The sequence below is a fragment of the Sparus aurata genome, chromosome 4 (genome assembly GCF_900880675.1).
Source record: "Sparus aurata chromosome 4, fSpaAur1.1, whole genome shotgun sequence".
Lineage (NCBI taxonomy): Eukaryota > Metazoa > Chordata > Actinopteri > Spariformes > Sparidae > Sparus > Sparus aurata.
The window spans coordinates 18,625,846-18,646,234 of NC_044190.1; the positions used below are offsets into that span (position 1 = coordinate 18,625,846).

The window sequence follows — 20,389 nt, forward strand, 5'->3', positions numbered from 1 at the left end:
GTATAAAACATAGCATTAGATGAAAATTAAAGAGAGAGAAATTACATATTTAGATACATTTAGACATCAGAAAGAGATTTCAGGGTAAAAGGTTTCAAAATTACTTAAATATGTATGACATGTTTTGTGATTTAAGTGATTTTTGTTGTGAGTTTAGTTCTTAAAGGAAAAGCAATCTAGAGAATTTCTGTTTTTGCATTTAGTCTAATGATCCTCATGAGTGCTATCATCTTAATAAACAATATATTTGAGGTTAGGGGAAAACCAAGCTGGCTCCTAAAAAATGTGTGGTCACACACGAGCTCCCATACATTTAAGTCAGCAGAGAGGGTGACGTAACTCGTATGACGTCACGGTCAGCTGGTGGATGAGGAAGTAAACAACACTCGGCTGAACGCTCAACTAGACGGAGAAAGGTAAGACGCAGCCACTGCTGTCGCTCACACTCCAGTTAAACTTCATTTTGTTCACCGTCTGGGTTTGTTTGTGTGTTCGGACTGTTCTGTCTCAGCTGTTTCTGGAACGTGTTTGACTTTTAAAACCCTGAAGTAGAAAGTTTCCTCTCGGCTCTGCTGCACGGTTAGCTTCCGCCTTAGCGACAGTATCTACAGACAACAGCCTCCGTGTAGCTTTACTTTGCTTTTCCAGCTGGGTTTTCTTGTTATGTTAGCTAAGTGTTGTGACATTTTATCGTTTGTCACAATTTGTATATTACCAAGGTGAATCTACATGGCTTTTTCTTGTTCCATGGTCTGTCTGTGAAGTGGTGTGCAAACAAATTGTTGTATATATGTTTAAATTAGCATCGTCTGCTGTAACTATGTTCTATAACTAACTAACGTAGAGGCCAGAGCTGCAGACCTGAGAGGTCTGAAGACCTGACTTGCGAGAGATTTTGACTCCACTTCCTCTGGGAAGCAAAAATGCATAAAAAAAATGTAAAAGGAAATACAGCATGAAGAACTTTGTGAAAAATAATTCAGAAGTAAATACTTACATAAATAATAAATACATTTTAAAATGACTACATCAAAAGGTAATTCAAATGGAAAGTAGATCAATAGTTTAATTAACACAAAGGTAAATAAATACAAAGGCAAATAAGAGCAGAAACATCTATTTAGTCACATTTCATAAATTGATTAATATATAGATAATGAATAAACCATTACATTTAAATGAACCATTTAAATTAGAGAAAAGAAAGCAGGAAGCCAAGTGAATACAAATAGAATAATAATAAGAATGATAATATAACAGTCTTGACATAATATACTAAAAGAAAAAAAAAATTAGTTACTCCACATTAAAAGTCACATTTAAAAAATATATTTTTTAATTTTGCTTTTTTTTCTTATTTAAAAAAAGGACTTCATTAAATCCCTGCTGTGCTGCATGGAGGAAAATAAACTGGAGGAATATGTTGTTATATCACTTCACTGTGAACTTGGCATGGAGATATTTAGATTTAATGAAACACTTTCCTTTTTGTATGTTTTTTACATTCCCTGTATCTTAATTTCAAGGCATGGCAAGTTTATATAGCCTCGTTCAGACACAAGGCAGTTCAATGTGCTTTACAGGAACATTGAAATACAATAAAGATAAGAGTTAATAAGGGGCACTGTGTAGTTTTGAAGAAGGAATTAAAAGTCAGAATTTAAATATTAATAATGTTAATGAGGTAATAATACAAACTCAGAAATATTTATTTTTTTCACAAGTGAATTAGCTGAATTTAAATTGTGTTCTCCTCTAAGATCAGTTCATTTGAATAGTTTGTTTAGGCATGAAAAACAGTTAATCAGTTCAGATATTTATCATATTTGATTAAAATCTCTCCCCAAAACTACAGAGTGCACCTTTAATAAGATTTTAAAATGTATCTTTCGACCCACAGTAAGCCAGGTCAGTGATTTAAGTGCTGGTGTAATGTGCTCCACCATCTTTCTTCCTCAGGAATCAGCTCTCCAAATGACGTCTCTGATTTGCACTTTACAAGACCATCGAGACGATGTCAACTGGTGTGCCTTCACCAGCAAACTGTTAGCCACGTGTTCTGGGGACAAAACCCTCAGGATATACAACACCCGGGACTTCTCAGAGCTGCCCTTCTCACCACTGACAGGACATGGCTACGGCGTCCACTGCTGCTGCTTCAGCACCTGCGGACAGTTCCTCGCCTCGTGCTCGACTGATGCGACCACGCTGGTCTGGTCCATGGACACGGGGGAGATCGAGGCCGTCCTGGAACATCCCGGTCGCAGTCCTGTGAGGGTCTGTGCCATCTCTCCGGACTCTGCCCATCTGGTTTCCGGAGCGTCTGACGGCACTTTGGCTTTGTGGGATTTCCCCTCAAAACAGCTGCGCAGGTAAAGATGACAGCTTATATTGTTATAAAGCTGAAACAATTAGAATATCAACTGGCAAAAATAATGTTGATCAGTTACAAGGGTGTGGTTTGGTTTCAGAAAATGATACATTTTCTAGTTAACTATGTTTGAACATTTATAGACTAAATGATTGATAGATTCATGGGAAAAATACCCAGCAGATGAAGTTTATTTTGTAATTACAGGCTGAAAACCTCTACAAACAGCTCTGCTCACAACAGTGTGTGCAGTAATATGATCTGCACTGTCCCGACAGCACCCAGTTCTAGTGTTTGTTAAACTTGAATAAAGGAATCAAAGTGTACTGTGCGTGTTGATGCAGCTGCTGTCTTTTTGTCTTTGTGAAGGACCGGAGCGGTGAATGACACAACAATGGTGGCCTGCTCCTTCAGCCCCTGCAGTCAGGTGTTCGTGACCGGCTCCACGTATGGAGACCTGCGTCTGTGGAACCTGGACATGAACCAGCTCCACGCAGAGAAGAACGCCCACGACCTGGGGGTCACCTGCTGCACCTTTGCTCCCAGCATCCTCAGTGGTGAGATCTTGGCAGATTATTCTGGTGTTTCTGGGCAACATTTGAAGAATCTATACTCTTTTTTTTTCATGAAAACTTCTGAATAACTGTTGCAAGACTTCCTCAAATCAGATGAAATTATTTTCACAGAGATTTGCACAGAGGCAGGATTTATTAGAACAGCTAGTATGAAATACATTATTACACATTACAATTCACTGGAAATTAAATTAATATGTGTAACTATAAATAACTATGCAAATATGAAACTAGAATTAAAAAAAATAAGTCTAGGTCAAACTAATCTTTATTATTCCTGAGGGATCGCACAGCCAGCAGTAATGCAGTCAACACGCTAATGAAGACACGGACAAACAGAAGAAAAAACAAAAACAGGGAATTACATAATGTTATACAACAACCCAACAACATATCATATAAACTGACATTAGTCCTCTGGTGCACCAGTTGTTTTTTTACATGTCCACCAGATGTTAAATCGTAAACTCATATCATCATCACAAAATCTGCCAAAAATAATCCTAATATGGTCTCTGTTTTAGATAACGTTCAGTCTCACACACGTCGTCTCTGATAGAAGATGCAGACGGTCATGTTGGAGGGAGCAGCGCTATAGTATTAACATCCAGTCAAAGTCCCATCAGATTGGTGGTGCAGTGTTGATCTGTTTGGCCTTCCTGTAATTTGACTGTAACATCTGACTGATTGCCTCTCGTCAAGGCTGATTTCATTTTATTTCGTTTACTTGATTTTTGTCTTTCAGGTGGTCAAGTTGTGCAGTTTCGTCTGGCGTCCTGTGGGCAAGACAGTCACCTAAAGATCTGGGCCATAAACAAGCTGAGCTCTGGAGGTAGAGGGGACATATTAATGCTTGACAGTCTCTCTCTTTCTCTGTGTGGCTCATATGAACCTCTGTCATTATTGCAACCTTGTATAGCTAAGATTGTAATGTACACCGTTCCTGTGTTTCATACATCATGTATACACCAAGATCGTCTAAAATAACGATACTTTAAGAATTCTTTAATACCAGGACACCATTACGTTTATTATACTTTCAATAGTATCAAAAAGTTATAAAAAATCAGATCTACATCCAGATTTTTCTGTGCAAAGCTGCACAGATAGTAACAGTGGGCCTCATTCACCAATATCTTCTTAAGAATATTCTTAGATTCTTTCTTAAGTTATTCTTAAGAGGTTCCTTAAGATCCTGGATCCTGGATAAGAAAAAATTCATGAATGCCACAATCTTCGTAAAATCTTCGTAAGTGGGACTTAAGAACAAATCTGTTCGTAAGAACGGTTCATGAATGAGGCCCAGTGTTATGGATGTGATCAGTGTCTTTTTCTGTGCCAGCATTATGTGCAGGCAAAACTCAAACTAAAGGCCACACATCCTATTGTGTTTGCATGGACTTTATCTAAATTTGTGTGTTTAACTACAGCTGTTTCTGTCTCGTAGCCTGTAAGATGCAGCTGCTGCACACATTAACTGGCCAGTCGGCTCCAGTCCTCTCCTGTGCGTACTCCTCAGACGGCCAGCTGCTCGTGTCTGGGTAGTATCTCCTTGAAGCTTATGTGAAGTTTTAAATTGAGTTTCTTATTTTCCAGGCAGCTGATATTTTCTGTTTATGCCAGTGCTGTATGAAAATGATCTTACTGAAAATGAAACTTACTTGAAATAAGTATCTTAGCAGATATGATTTACTCTAACTCAGTTTTTATCTGATAATATTGCATGGTAATGTTATTTTGAGGAGTGAGTGTCGCCATTGGGCAAATGCACCGCTCCCTGAGCTGTAAATGAAAGTCCCGTCTTCAGAAAGTAAGCCGAAGGTTGACGAAGGGAGATTTCAAAACACACACGAATAAGACAAAAAAAATAAAAAATACACTTGTTCACTGAGACATTATATTGTCTATTTCAGGCTAGTTGCTGCCTGAAATCTGAGAAAGAAAATCAAAAATCCTTTGGTACTGGTGCGCAGGTGGTTGAGTGGTTAGAGCGCATGCCACATACGCAGCCGACCCCGGTTCGATTCCGGCCGGAGGTCCTTTGCTGCATGTCACATCCCCCTCTCTCTACCATATTTCCTATCTGTTTACTGCTTAATAAAGGTGTCTATGCCAGAAAATATATTAAAAAAAAAATCCTTTGGTACACTTTGAGAAACTGTCAGCAGTCCTATAAATATCATATCATTTGTATTAAATTGGCTAAAACATGTACAGTAAATACCACCATTGTTTTACTTTGAAAGACTCATTCAAAAGATTTCCAAACATCCTGATTCCCTCAGGAAAATTAACAAGTAAGAAAACTTTATTTCACATCACTCTCTTGATCTTAAATAGATTAATAGCCATGCCTTGATCTATTTAGGATCAAGAGATTGATGTAAAATATAGAAGGTTTGTCTGGATTGTTTAAGTAGGCCACCACTGACACAACTATAAGAGTGCAGTACTGCAGTTTAACCACTGGAGGGAGGCATGGATTGCTGCATTCTTCGACCTGACCGCGCTTTACCAAATACTCTGTTACATCAACATGTTCCTGACAGAGTTTCATCTTTTTCTTTCCTTCAGCTCTGTCGACAAAACTGTTGCAGTCTATGATGCTGTAAGTACTTTCCCTTTTCACTGATTCATGTGGTTGTCAAAGGTTTTACCATAAACGTAACTTACATTCTGCTCCAATCATAACATAATGACCAAAATATATATGTATTTGTGTGCCACACTTTGCCTGTTTGCAGATAAATGCTGTTTTGCTGTACACGCTCAACCAGCACGAGAGGTAAACACTGACTTATATTTTTTAACTGTTATTTCTACATGAATATAAACATTATTTTGTCCCAAGATAAATGCATAAATTTCAATCTCATCTTGCCAGTAGAGCCTGTCCGACATATCTGTTTATATTATACAGAGATTATAATGCAGAAAATGATACCTTGTATAATGTAAAATATATCTACATATCTATTTTTTAATCCCTTATATCGATATCAGCATCAGCTCCAAAAACTGAATATCGGTCTGGCTCTACTTGCCAGACAGAATATCTAGTATATAATACCTTATTTCATGATATTATTTAATGTTGTTTGACAAAATTCTCATGTGGAGATTTATTTGTTTTCACTTGTAAAAAAATAAGATGGAAAATTTGAATAAAATGTGTCATGGGTTAAGATCTTGAACATTAAAAACACATTTTATCAAAATTAAAAATGTGTTTTCTGGTGAAACACACATTTTCTTTTAAATCAATAGGATGTGCAACAGTTGCCTTTATGTAATAGTGAAAATATCAGTGTAATAGGAATATTACAATATAATGGTAATGGGACAAAAAACTCAATATTCCAGCTCACACCAGGATATGACTGACACTAATTCTTCATCAGTCATATCATTCATCACATTCGCTCTGTGTGCTTGATTACCAACTGTTGTTTCTTTAAATAATCAGGAGCTTATTAGCAGAGGATCCAACTAAGTCAAATTCCCCAATACAAATACTCGCAAAAAAAAAAGTCGCAACAATAATGAAAAGCCGGCCCAGTTCCACTGTACAGAACTATAAAAATACTCTTCCATTTTACCCAAGATGGCAAGAATCCGTCAAATGTGAGAGGTTTTTTGGAAGAAAATGTGATTATTCTGTCGCAATATTACTTTTGCCCGTTCTGTCCACTCTTGTTTATACTCCACCACTCACACACTTGATGTTGTTTGTGCTGAAAAATAGGTCTTTTCACACAGTTTCTCTGGCAACTGCTGGTACCTTTTCTGTTTGCACACAAATCATTCAGTCTGTCTTCAGTAAACGTATTTTGGTTGAAATCTGCTGCGAGATGATTTTGTAATGCCGACACGTGAACAACACAGGTATTTGTGGAATATTTGTATTTCTGGATCTGCTTTGTTTGGTATTTCAGTTAACTGGAGAACTGATGAGGCAACACGTTGACATATTTCTAGACTGGGTTTATTAGGTTTTTGATACCACAAATCGTTCAGTCATATACACTTGAGAGGAATATGTCATTTACAGCAAGATATCACCTGCAGTGAAGGCAGAGATAGTCTCTTTCACAGATTATGACCCAGTGCGGTCATAAAACATGCCTTTTTTTTTTTTTTTAGAAAAAGGTAGGACAGCTGTCACTGTCTCTAACCCTCAACACACATAAATGCACATATAAGCCACAGCTGAATGATTGCACTTCCAAGCTATTTAAGTCCATCAAGCCACCTGTGATTGAAAGGCAGAAAGCTCAGTTCCTGTCAGTTGGAAAATGAAAGTCATGTAAGAAAATCACTCAGTGAAGTGGAAGTAGATGTGGCAAGTTGAGAGAAAGTGGATAAATGGCGAAAAAGTGAATGACGACACTTGACAAAATACCTTCAGGAGGAAACTCATTTGACTGTAGACGGACTGATAATATAACAGAGTGTCTCGGGTTAGTGCAGCCTTTCACCAAATTCCTATGGGAGGTTTTTAGAGACATTTGTTTGAAGCCAGTTAGCTTTAGTGGATCAACACGTCTGAGTGATCCAGCTTAGGTTTGAGAGAGATCGTCCTCGTTAACGTTCTGACTTTCTTGAATCTACTGAAAATGTTTTTTAGATCACAGTGGAGTCTTTGACCTGGGAAGTCATCACTGAATTGGCCCTTTGATGGAGAACATTTCAATCACTGCTACATATTTAAGTCTGTTATTGAGTCATAGTGCCCACTTGTTAACCTCGTAAAGGCTGAGCTGCAGCTTCAGACAGGGTCTTTAATGCTGCTATGAACCTCAGACATGGGGCCTCAGGCTTCAGTCTCTCAATGCTTTAAATAGACCTGCTTGAGGAATCATTATTGTCTTTTCAACTAACTTTAAAGACAATAAACAAAAAAAAACTTTTGACCTTTTTACCTTTTTCCCATGAGTTCTCTTGCTTTGCCTATGATTGATATATTATCATTTGGGATGCATAATATTGGATTGTTACCTTTATCCAATATGCCTATTTTTTCCAACTTGATTCCAGATATTGATAGATGGCAATTTTTTCCCACCTAATTGCCAGGAACGTCAAGTCAACAGTTTGCATTGTGTGTGTGTGTGTGTAGTGTGTGTGTGTGTGTGTGTGTGTGTGTGTGTGTGTGTGTAAGATAAGCATCATCTTTTCCGTCTGTCATATCAGCAGATTTGTTCATTCCAGCCCTACGTGATATTTCATTCGAAAGCCTTTATCGGCTGATACCGAACGATTATCGGCCCCGACCCAATACCGTGGCTGATGTTCATGCATTTCCAGTGCATCTGTGATTTTTCTGTCAGACTGTCGATAAAACAAACGCATTTAAAAATGTGGTGCTTTGGTTTTGATGCAAGGTAAATGGCATACATACACTGAATAATCTGAATCTGGAAAGTAACTTGTAATTAAATTAATCAAATGAATGTAGTGAAGAGGAAGTATAAAGTAGGACACAATGGAAATACTCAAGTACCTCCAAGAACAGCACTTATGTTACCTGTAATATTGTCATTTTTACTGCAAATAAATATCAGTCCCAAACATAGTTTTTCAGTCTCCTTGATTTCTAATAGTCAGTATCGGCTGTGAAAAAGCCATACTGGTCCACCCCTAGATGATGTCCCGATAATATAGCACCTCTCAAATTAAAGACATAATATAAATGTCTATAACCACAACCTTTGTTATATATTTTGTGGAGTTTTGTACTTACATTATCCCAGATGTTTCCACTCATGTTCAAACCCAGAGAAACCCACAAGATAACTCAAGATAATGTGCAATTTGGTTCGCCTGTTGCTGTAACTTCCGGAATAGAGTGAGTAGGGAAGTCTGCCACATCTGTGAACATCTGTGCCCGAGTCATGTCAGATAGATTTTCATCAGCATGTGGTGCACGTTGAATAATGTGTTCACCACCAGTGAAGTGCGTTTGGCAGCAGGATTAATTGTTTAATTGTTCATTTCCCCCTGCTTTACTGTGCTTTAGTTGTAAGCTAGCCAGCAGCGGAACACACATAGGTTGAGTACGTGTGTCGTCGTCTTTCATGTCAACCTCTCACTAAACTCGGCACTCACCGGAGACTCTCTTTCTTCAATCTCCACTTTCGATAGTGTAATCTCTAGTGGCAGAATGTACATATAGTGTGTTGAAGACTCAGCTGTTTTTGTCTTATGATTGATATATCTCTTTCTTTTTTAGTCGTTATTTTGAACCTCTCTGTGCGATTTCTGTCCTCTGCTGCAGGTACGTGACAGCATGTTCCTTCTCTCCGACTTCACCGCTAATTGCTACAGGGTCTATGGATAAGACGGTAAACATCTGGAGGCTGGAGGACGGATGCAGCGCCAATGGTGGGAAAAGCACACGCATCACTTAAAACGGGGTAACACCTAAAGTGTATTTTGACGATCAATTACATATTTTTGGTCTTGTAATCTGCCTTTTTGTGTCTGCCTCCTTCACCCCACCTTGTGTCCGATGGAAAGGCGGGAAGTCGATTCCTGGTGAGTTTTCTTTTGCCGTTCTTTTTGTTCTGCAACATTTGAGACTTGAGAGGAAATTGCTTTTACAGTGACGATGCGCGCTAAATAACAGCAAGCAGGATTCGGCAGTCACAGACCTGGTTTTATTGCTCCTGTCTTTATTCCCAGGTGCTGCTCTGTTTGCCGGCTGTAAAAATCTGCAGAAAATCTTTAAGAAACTGCATGTATTTTCAGCTAAATATGGCTCTTCTAAGAAAACCATCAAGTGAAGTCAGTTCAATCTTAAGCAGTCTTATTGGAAGAGTTGCACCTCAATACCACTCACCCGTCTTGCGTCTGTGTCTTAAGATGACGTGTGTTAAACTACATTCATCTTGACGTGAAGGACACAGCTGTTGTGTGCTCTCTTTCCCTTAATCACCCTTCAGTCTCAAGTGTTGGCGGTTTGCTCAAGGATTGCATGGCATCGCTCTTATTTACACTGATTCTTTTTTTCTTGTTTCAGAGAGGTCTGCTCTGACATCAAGTGATGGTAGGGAAGGAAGAAAATATGTCTATACGTCAGAGTATGTCACAATGGGGCGTAAAAAGTAAAAATCAGTCATTCAGACACTAGTCCTCATGTTATATGTGGATGAAAGGACCTAAAATAATTTATAATTCTAATGGTTTTACTAGCAGGTGTCCAGACCAAGTTTGATCTAGTAATTTGTCTGCAGTGTACACACTCCTTTTCACCTTCTCTTTTCATGTGTTAGTTAAAATGTCGATGAAACCTCCAGACATTTATTTATATTACTGTACAAGCTGTGCCCGCCACAAGCAATAATCAATAATTAGTCTGCAGGATTCCAGAATATACTTGCATGGAGAATATTTGGCCATTATTCAAAAAGGTGCTGCAGCCATCGAGGACTGACCGTTCTGCTTTGATTCACCCTCTCAGGGAGAACCACTGCGGGCCGATTGAAGCTGCTGGTCAGCGATTGGTCGGAGGAGGATGTGTCATCGTGGCTGGTGGAGGAAGGCCTCGGGGGATTGGTGGACAAGTTCACGGCTAACAACATAGACGGGACGGAGCTGCTCGGTCTCACCAAGGAAACGCTGGCGTCAGAGCTGCACATAGGTGAGGATGACAGGCACACACTGCTCAGCGGGTGCTATGCCACTTCTTCTGTCCCTCGTTACAGACACTTGATCGAAATGGAAGAATGTAAACCCAGTCGTGTGGGTATTGCACGCCTGGTCTCTTTTTAAGAACGAACATGTGTGGATTAGGGTTTTTGTACCTATTTACATGGATAAAAGTGACACATTAAATTAAAGTAAGGGTGAAGGAAGGATAGAAGGAATGAATGAATGATGATGGGGGGTTTTACTCTGTGAGATTACATAATATTAGGCTGCCCTGCAAAAGTGCTCAGCTTTGGGGCTTCAGCAGTTCTGACTTTAATCTGGAGCACTTCATCAGTTACATAACCCAATCCCCAAAACAGTATTTCCCATAAGGTATGAAAGTGGATTTACACCTAATATCATAAAGGCCTTTTTTGGTTCTTTCCAAGTCTTCCTGAACGTCAGGTTTGTATTTTTATTTCTATTTCTGCACTCTTTGATTGAGCAGACTATATTTTTCTGCCTCTTCTACACGATTTGCAACCACTAAAGTAGGAGTGTTGTGCTGTCGATGTCAGTCTACCAGCTATCCCAGCATTCGTCATGTAGTTGTCAGCAAATGTTTGTTGTACTGCCATGCCGTCATTTCCATCCCACAGTCACTGTCAATCACCCCTCAGTTTACACAGCTTCAGTGCAGCGACAGCTTGTGTTCACATTGTTCTGTTTTTAGTAACAGAGCATAAATCTCACCTATTTAGCAGAAACCAACTTCGAGAACAGTGCTGAGTAGCAGCGTGTTTTATCTACCACGATGAAAGACTGAGAAACGGGCATATTTGCTGAAGGTGGGAGTGAAATCAATAAAGCGTGCTTTTCTTCTGAAGAGGCAGAGAGACAAAATGAAGCCCAAATACACCAGTGAGATGATCACGGAGTCTACAATGTGTGTTCCTGTTCAGCTGGGTTTAGCTCTTTATTTTATGAGATCATTCATGGTGTGAATTATCTGAATAAATGCTTCTAGTTTCTCCGGCAGTCGATTTCTACAGAAAAATGTTATTTAAACAGCAGCATTCAAATTAAAATGCCCTCTAGCACCTGCTTAGTATTTCACTTTGAATTGGACAGTCAGCAGACATGATCTGCTCCCACCATCTCACCCACACTTAACATTCGTCCATCCAAGAGTGAACGGAGCTAAACGCAGGAATTACAAATGCTCAAAACCTTGATATTGATATTATTGTATATCTAAGTGTCTGCTTCAGTTTATCTTGTCCCATTGTTTTAATGAGAGCACACAAAGTCTTGATTGTTCTGTTGTCTCCTCTGGCACATTTCCTTATTCCCTTTCCTGTGTGCGTTTGTAGAGTCAGTCGGCCTGCGCAGTAAACTCCTGAGGAAGGTGGAGGAGCTGAAGAGTGAGTCAGTGTGTTCAGGCATTCCTGATGAGTTCCTTTGTCCGATTACCAGAGAGCTTATGAGGGAACCAGTCATTGCTGCAGGTAAGAGAGAACAGACCTTGTCCAGTTTACCGAATATACATATAATGACACAACATATGAGTCCACTCATGAGTCAACTGTTGTCGTATCCCAACAGATGGATACTCATATGAAAGAGAGGCCATCGAGAGCTGGATCAACACCAAGAACCGCTCCAGCCCCATGACCAACCTCCCACTACTGACCACTCTGCTCACCCCTAACCACACCCTGAAGATGGCCATTGGCCGCTGGAAAACCACCCACTAGCACCCGAAAGACCACAATGCCCCAAATCCTTTCTCTCAATAGAAACCAAAATACAGTGCATGCATGAATGGCAGCCACAGGTGTGTCGGATTTTGTTCCATTGAGGCATCTGCACAGTGTGCACAGTTCTCATTCAAAAATATGCCATTTTTGATTGCTGGGGAAGCCGAAAGGCAAAATTGAAACAACAGGTGTAAATGTACTTTCATCTCATTGAGTTTTTATGGCTGAAATCTTGGTAATCAGTTGCCTGTTGACACATCGGGTAGAAACAGAACAATACGGACATCCCAGGGGAGTGCTTCTTTTGGCCACCTGAAGAACGCACATTCGAAGCGGTTATAATCAATATTATTATACAATCAAAGCTTTATAGCGAGATCAAGTCATGAAAGTTTCCTGTTTACAGCAGGGGAAAAAAAAAATCTATGAACCCTCTGCACACCACCGGTTCAACATCAAATGTCAGACAGACACACTTAACTACTTGGTGAACATAGTGGAGCATTTAGCAGCTAAAGAGCCAGATATTTCACACAGGAGATGGTGGAGACCAAAAATGGAGCTAACAGACAGCAGATAGTGGACTTACATTTACCAGGTTTCCATGGATGTGTAAGTTAGCTACCGCTTGCTAACAAGTTAGCCATATCAACTTAAGATGTGCTGATACGTCATTGTTGTGCTTACAGCTTGATTCTGCTGGCCCCAAGTGGCAAAGAAATCACCTGTTTAATCTTTACTTGACTTTCATCTGAGGCTTGGTCTGCCAGCTCCTCACAAACGCACCTTGGTCTCTTTGCCTCGCTAAACTTGCAGATCATTGTGCACAAGTGTTTTCTTTTGACTAACAATCACCAGGTTTCCTTCTATTGAATTGGAGCTGTAAGGGTCGGAAAGCTACACAGAGCTACTGACAGGGGTGCTGATTACTAGTGGGATCAGTAATACTATCAACCCCTAGAAACATAGCTCAATGGAGCTTGCAATGAAAATGAGTAATATTAGTCATCTTACTGTAAACACTATTTGCACTATTTGCTGGTAAGCATTACATGTACATTCATCTACGTGTTTTTCAGATTGTCTTAACATTTCTTATTACAAACCCTGTGGGAGTCGTGCTCGGTGAGTAGTTTAGGGTTAACTTCCCTGCGCAAGCTAACACCCATCTTTAAAAGACATACTTGTAAAATATTTAGACCATTTTTATACAATTCGGTTTATTTTGATGGCTTGGTTAAATGTCAGTTTAGATAAGTTTCTAAAGGACAAGATCATTTATCCATCCATCCATACACATTCTGAAACTTAGCAAACATTTTATGGATTATACTGTGAAAGAAGTAGATGTTGCGATGTCCTCCATTAATATTTTTATTATACCACAATGATAATGTGGTAACAATCTGTAATCCATAGTAAGAGTCTGAAAAGGGAATATAACAACTATGGACAAACAGCAATGTGAGAAGTCTCTTAAGATTTGTTATCCTCGACTGTTGCTCTTGTAACTGCTCCCTGTGTCCAAATAAACCAATACACACTCCATATGAATATGTTTTCTGCTATGCAAAAATAAATAACATATACTGTGAATATTGAAGCAGTCAACTCAATATTAGATTATGACAAGAAGTTTCCAACAATGTCATGTACAGTGCGTTTTTTTTTCTTGTTTTTTTTCTATCAAATGTACCAAGAAAAAGGATCTCGAGTACACAAAGTAATTTCTTTTAAAGCCTGTAATGCCGACAGATAACCACTTACAGGGAAATATATAATCTGCAAATATAGTGTACACCGTACAAATATAAATGTTTTTTAAAAGACACTTGACAATAGAAATGGTCATATTCTGCAACTAAATAGCATGAGGTTTTTTCATATTCGTGCACAAAGCTTTCTCTGACTTCTATATTTGATATAATAAATTAAATGTTTAGACAATATAATACTTATTTTTTTTAAATCCCTACTTAAGGTATGTCTGGTTTTCTTCAATACACTAGCTGTAGACATGTAAGCAAAAGCAAAGTAGCCTGAGTTGAACACTGGTTCTAGATTGTAAGTGCAGTGCAGCAGCATAACTCTACAAAACAGGCTCAGGGAAGGGAGCTGTTCTCAAACCAGCCTCCCTTGCTACCTTATGTGGCACAGTTTGTTGAAAACAGCCTGTATCTGTGCTTTGACAAAATATACTCAGACGTTGGACTCTATAAATGAGCGTTTGGGTTTGATGGGAGCCATATGCAGGGCCGGGTTGTCTCTTGTTAAGCTCGCCTGTCTGTGCCTCCCATCAGGGAAGCGTAGCTGGGAGGACGTGGTGCCTCTGGCTTCTCTCTGGTGGAGCCGCTCTCCAAAGTCCCGGCCTTGCTGGCTGTTGGCCTGACTTCCGGAGAGCTGCTCCTGGAATGAAGCGCGCTTGTACTCATTGTTGAATCCTTGAAACTCCATCACTGACATGCTGAAACTCTCCACTCCTCCTCCTCCTCCCTGTCGGCTCATGCCAGAGGTCTGCTGGCCCTGGACTCGCACTGATTTGTCCATTACTCCCATGAAGGGCCGGGGCTTTAGCTCTGGTTTTGTCTTGAAGCTACCGCTGCTCTTGATGGGGCATGGAGCGTCCGGCACCTGCTGCCTGCCGCCGTCTGAAAGGTTCCCACTAGAGGCCTGACTGGAGCTGGAGCCCCTTGAGCCGGCTGTTCCTCCTCCACCACCACCCTCCCTCCTAACCTCCATACTAGACCCCAGAGCGAGAGCCAGGCCATCGAGAGCCACGGAGTGGGTGGAGAGTCTGTCAGAGCCCCTGGAGAAGCTGGAGGAGCGGGGCTGGTACATCTGGAGATGCCCAGGCGGGGAGGAGCTGTTGGGGGACATGGGGTGGTAGTGCTCGGTGGGACTGTGTCCAGAGTGTTCATTGGCTGATCCAGGGCCGATGTCAATACCCATCACCGGCGCAGGCCTCAGGGAGGTGGACATGTGTCTGCCTGGCAGAGGGCTGGAGGGGCCGCACAGAGAGAGAGGCCTGCCTCCAACTCTGCCCCCTGACTGGAGGGAGTGGCAGTGGTGATGAGTCCTGCTGCTCTGGCTCTGCCTGTTGATGGCAGGAACAGGCTCGGGCAGGTCCACAAACAGTTGGTCCCGCACATATTCCTCTTGAGGGAAACACGGCGACTGATCGCCAAAGGCCACACCTCCAGGGAGAGTCCTGTTCGGAGCGTACGGATTCAGAGGCCAAAACTCTGGACTTTTCCCACACTGCAGGCTCACCTCCTCACCCTCCTCCTTCTCCTCCTCCTTCTCTGCATCGGTCTGCTCTGCAGGGACTTGCCTCTCCAGACTTCCTTGCGAATAGACGTCTGTCTCCTCCTCTGTGGCTTGATGGTGGTGGGTGTGAGAGTCCCTGTTGTAACCTTGTGTCATGTTGTTGCTGGATGCCTTCAGATGATGCTTGCATTCCTCCTCTACCCGTACCAGCAGGCGGCGGATCTCTCGGTTGGACGGGGAGAGTCGTGCTGCTTCGTGGAGATCTGCCAGCGCTGCAGTAAACTGCCTGGGGAGTATGGAGAAAATGAACAAAGAAACTTTAAAAATACTTAATTTACAGCGCCACAGAGATGCTGATTCTCGCAAAAAATAACTTTCGATTGAGCAAAATAACTGTGCTCTGAATTAATATACTTCATTTAATATGGTTGTACCTGCTACTCCTCTTGGCTCGTGCTCTGGCATAATACGCCTCGTAAGACCTGGGTTTGAGTTCCAGGGCTTTGGTTGCAAACTCTTCAGCTATGCCAAAATCCTGTGTTTTCAGATCAGAAAAGTGCATTTAGAGTTTTAATTTCAAAATTTCAATATTAGACGCAGCACAGTAAGAAGAAAAACAAAGCCATTGTATGATCAGCCGTGTGTTTAAGGGACCAGACTGGAAAGCGTTTGTTTTGCAGAAATAGTCTGAGCCAATTTCAATAAAAATAGTGTTTGTGTTCGCATCTTCATACACGGACCAGAGGATCGAAGCCCGTTTAATGAGACAGAGCTTGCGCTGCAATCATTTTTATTGACCGGAAAGAGAGAAGGAGAGGGAGAGAAACGGACAGAGAGCAGCTTGTTTTTCTGTCGTTTTTTTTTTTTTTTTTTACTGCTCTCATCATCACTCTCAGGTGAATATTTAATGACACCAACACATTGTGATTCTGTCCTTGAGAGGAAGGTCAAAATGGCAGCCTTGAATGTGAGATTGTGAACGTTGCTGCTGAATGTTTAATGACGGTATCATGTAGACTCTCTGCTGGCCCTTACTGCCTGCATTCTGATATAATATGTGGATTTAGCCGGCCCACTCGCACGTCCACTGTAAATAACCCCCTGTGGAGACACAGAGAAAGAGAGTGCGCTTGGTCTGCCAGAGAGAGTGACCTTATCACATCACATTATCTGCTCCATTATTCATCGGCCACAGTGACCCTAAGGATGGCATTTTTACACAGTCTGTTAGGACGTCTGTCATCACCAGGGTGGGTTCCAAACTGGCTGCAGGCCACACACATCTATCTCCACACTAACAGCGCACCGTTATTCACCATGTCACCACCTGCTTCCAGGTCTTACACGTACATTCTGTTTACCAGGGAGATGTGAAATTCGATCTGAAAAGCAGAGATATTTTTACAGTGAGCTATACCACTGCTGACATTATCTTTTTATACCGATACCGATAAATTATATATCTTAAGGAGGCATCTGCCTTGCCTTGCCTTGCCTTGCCAGCCCTCAGCGCCTAATAAACCTACCGGTGCTAAATAGTGCATGAGCAGTTTGATAGAGCTGTGGGGCCTTACATTGGTTTTCCTGCGGCAGCGGGAGAGGTTTAGATAGAGGGAGACCCGCAGGTCTTTGAGCCCTTTCAGCTCCTCTCCTTGCCCCTCGCGAGGAAGCTTCCTCAAGGCATACTGATAACGCTGGCCTGCCTCCTTCATACGTCCCTTCTGAGAAACACACAGAGGGGGGGGGGAGGTAATTGACAACCTGTGATGTTTTCCACACTCTCACAACCCACTCTTTAACATTCATCATAACACACCTTGTAAAGCATGTTTCCTTCCTCCATCAGCTTCTGCAGCAGGATGAGGAGAATATCTGGTTTGGAGGAAGCCATAGCCCACGTAGCGTGACCTGATAGAGGGGTACAAATATTTATCTTTCTGTCATCCGTCTCGCTTGTCTCTTTTACTTTGTGTCTTACATAAATCATGTACCTGATCGATCGTGTGGAGCCGTTCTATAGCCTTTCGGTTGATGGAGAGACAGAAAGGGAGAGAGGGGAGAATGGGGAGTTAGAGAAGTGGATGTAATACTGCAGATGCTGCAGAATACTGAGTAACTGTACACTGTATGGGAGTAAAATACGTGGTTATAGAGTAATAAATGCGGAGCGTGCAGCTGCAAAAGTACAGCAAATAACATAATTCTATCCAAGTGAGTTGACTGTTCATTGATTGGTCAAAGTCAGATAGAAATATGAATCCACTCTGGGAAGGGGGTTTAGCCAAAGAGGTGTTGATTCAACTTTACGCTCATTTTACCGTCCACATTGCGCTCTGTGGAGCCGTTTTACTGTGTCGTATAATGTTAAATGGCTTGTGGAACATCTTGTTTGAATGCCAAATTCCAAAAGGTGGGGTTTACTGCAGGGCTGTTATGGTAGGCATGGTGACTATACCCGTCTTGGATCCTTTCTTAAGCAGCGAGGCCACCAGGGCCGGGTTCTGGCAGCCAGACGTCCGTTCTGAACCTCTGGTTCCGTTGTTGTCGGCTCTCTCCAGCACAGCTCCGTGTTCCACCAGGCAATGAACCTGGTCGTGCATAGAATAACAACAACAACAACACATATTTTAGAAGATTCAAGCAATTACAAAAGTTGTTTGATATTTTAATCATTAAGTTGATTACACACTATGCTTCGTTACATCACCAACACAGCTGTCTGCTCCTCCATTCCCTGATGATTGAAGTTTTTAATCATTAGATATTTTTGATTACTGTCCCGCTGATAATTAGATTACATGAGTCGCAAGTTTTCTACTCCACATGAACTCTGATTGCAAATTGATGTCCTGTGTTGTAGGAACAGATGATAATTATAATTATTTTAGTAATTATGATTGATTCCTTTTTGTCAAAAATAGCTACAATTGTGTTGCTGTGCGTGAGAGATAATTATAAATTGTACTTTGCTAATCATCTTTTATTGATTACAATATTAAGCAACCTATTGCCAAGTGTACACTTCTATACCAAGGTCTTCAAGCTGCATCCCAACCACACAGGGAAAGGAAAATTCACATTTTTGTCGAGGAATATTTACGGGTAAAAAATATTCGAAATGAAGACCCCATTTTTCTTTTCCATTATCAACACGATTCCATCCAAACAACAGCATGAAACCCACTGTATCTGCGTCCCCGTTAAGGGCAGCGAGGTCGAGAGGAGTCCGTCCCTGCCTGTCCGGTTGGTTCAGGTCTGCGCCTGCCTCCACCAGAAGCTGCACGGCACCTTTCGGTCCCTTCATACAGGCCCAGCTGAGCGCAGTCAACCCCTCCTGATCAGCAGTGGACAGAGAGGCACCTGCAACCACAAATGATACAAATATTGCCTAATTCAAATACATTCAGTAAACATGTTAAGTCATTAGTAGGGAAGTCAGGGACTCTGACCCTTTGACAGCAGGAGTTCTGCGGTGCTCATATGGCCCTCGCAGGCAGCCAGCATCAGTGCAGTGCGTCCCAGCTTGTCGCTGACATTGATATCTGCACCTTGTTTTAGCAGCAACTCCACAATCTGGAAAAGAGAGAGAGAGATTAATCCAAAAACTGGTTTAATAAAAAAAACATCCCATGCCAGTCACCAGGCTCCTCACCTGCGTATGTCCATGTTTGGCAGCACTAAGCAGCGGGACCATCCCCCGGCGGTTGGGTATCTCCAAGTCTGGCTCTCGCTCCAGGAGGAACGCACACACCTCCATCCTCCCTCTCCCTGAAGCTGCGCTCAGAACTGACAGAGGGTCGGCATGGAGAGAGACGGTGAGGTGGAGAAGAAAATGTAATCGAGGCATTTGGGAGAGAAGCAGCATCAGTGAGAAACGGAGAGAAAAACGAGGCTGGGTATTTCAATAATCTTTATGATTCTTGATTTATTTTCTACATCTAGATATCTGGAAAGTAGCAAATGAAATTGATGAAGGACACCTGCACTTTCTCTTCCACAACAAGAGCAAAGAAAACACAGTCATTTCCAGTCATAACTCCACACACTGGATAAATTGTACCCTAAGCAGCCAGTGTAACTATGACAAACGGCATCGGTCCGAGTCCTTAGCTAATTGAGCAGCTGGGGCAAGGTATTGGTGTCATTTTCCAACCTTGTCTTAGCACTCGTGATTAATGTCATCATGTCTCAATGTCTCATGTGGCCACATGCTTCAGCGAACAAATCAATATGTATAATATCGCCTTTAAAGAGAAGTTATCGTCATGAGAGAGTATGTTCAAAAGCTGCGGTATAAAGCCGTACGCACTGTCCCTGGCTGAGTAACATGCTTCCTTTACTGATCATTTTATCTGAGCAAATGGACTGTAATCAAATCGCACGAACAATAAACATAAACATGAAACAAAGCCCTTGTAGTGTACATGCAAAGGTGAACGTTTCAGAGGGTATATCATGCTCTCACTGTTTCTATCTCGGCCCTGGAGGGGACTGTGTAATAGAATTATACTCTAATGGTGCTGCAGGCAGAGATACAGGCTTCATCCGACATGCTCTCAGGAAATGGACCTAACAGAATTCTGCAAGCTGCGCTATCGCATCTGCGATAGAGGTAAAAGTATTACAATTGAATAACAGCTGCTTTTTAGATACTACAAATGTGGCAGGACAAGATATTCTGTGTGATAAATGTGATGCTTCATTTCTGCCAAACATTAAACACTATTTACAATCGAATCAACTGTTTCATATCAACCACGGCATCCTGAAATCATAATAAGGAA

The 20,389-nt window shown here is 41.4% G+C and overlaps 2 protein-coding genes across 5 annotated transcripts in view; one reads left to right on the forward strand and one right to left on the reverse strand.

Moving 5' to 3' along the window:
• Positions 1–328: 328 nt before the first annotated feature.
• On the forward strand, positions 329–12,408 carry wdsub1 (WD repeat, sterile alpha motif and U-box domain containing 1). 2 transcript variants are annotated; one of them, XM_030413927.1, is made up of 13 exons: positions 329–416; positions 1,960–2,372; positions 2,741–2,928; positions 3,692–3,778; positions 4,394–4,487; positions 5,521–5,554; positions 5,691–5,731; positions 9,224–9,330; positions 9,466–9,483; positions 9,968–9,994; positions 10,409–10,588; positions 11,952–12,086; positions 12,184–12,408. In XM_030413927.1, exons 2-13 carry the CDS (start codon positions 1,975–1,977, stop codon positions 12,333–12,335), a joined length of 1,461 nt encoding a protein of 486 aa, XP_030269787.1. In that variant the 5' UTR covers positions 329–416; positions 1,960–1,974; the 3' UTR covers positions 12,336–12,408. The 2 variants fall into 2 exon arrangements, with proteins under 2 accessions (XP_030269787.1, XP_030269788.1); XM_030413928.1 differs by lacking the exon at positions 9,968–9,994.
• LOC115580070 (protein TANC1-like) overlaps positions 11,526–20,389 on the reverse strand; it is a 43,035-nt gene continuing 34,171 nt past the window's right edge. For 2 of the 3 annotated variants that reach the window (XM_030413924.1, XM_030413926.1), the window contains 9 exons: positions 19,258–19,391; positions 19,055–19,178; positions 18,790–18,965; positions 18,061–18,193; positions 17,597–17,626; positions 17,422–17,513; positions 17,180–17,326; positions 16,040–16,140; positions 11,526–15,891 (listed from right to left, as the gene is read on the reverse strand). In XM_030413924.1, the coding sequence (XP_030269784.1) occupies positions 14,538–15,891; positions 16,040–16,140; positions 17,180–17,326; positions 17,422–17,513; positions 17,597–17,626; positions 18,061–18,193; positions 18,790–18,965; positions 19,055–19,178; positions 19,258–19,391 (2,291 nt within the window). In that variant the 3' untranslated portion in view covers positions 11,526–14,537. The remainder of the gene's footprint in view (positions 15,892–16,039; positions 16,141–17,179; positions 17,327–17,421; positions 17,514–17,596; positions 17,627–18,060; positions 18,194–18,789; positions 18,966–19,054; positions 19,179–19,257; positions 19,392–20,389) is intronic. The other variant, XM_030413925.1, reaches the window with a different exon arrangement.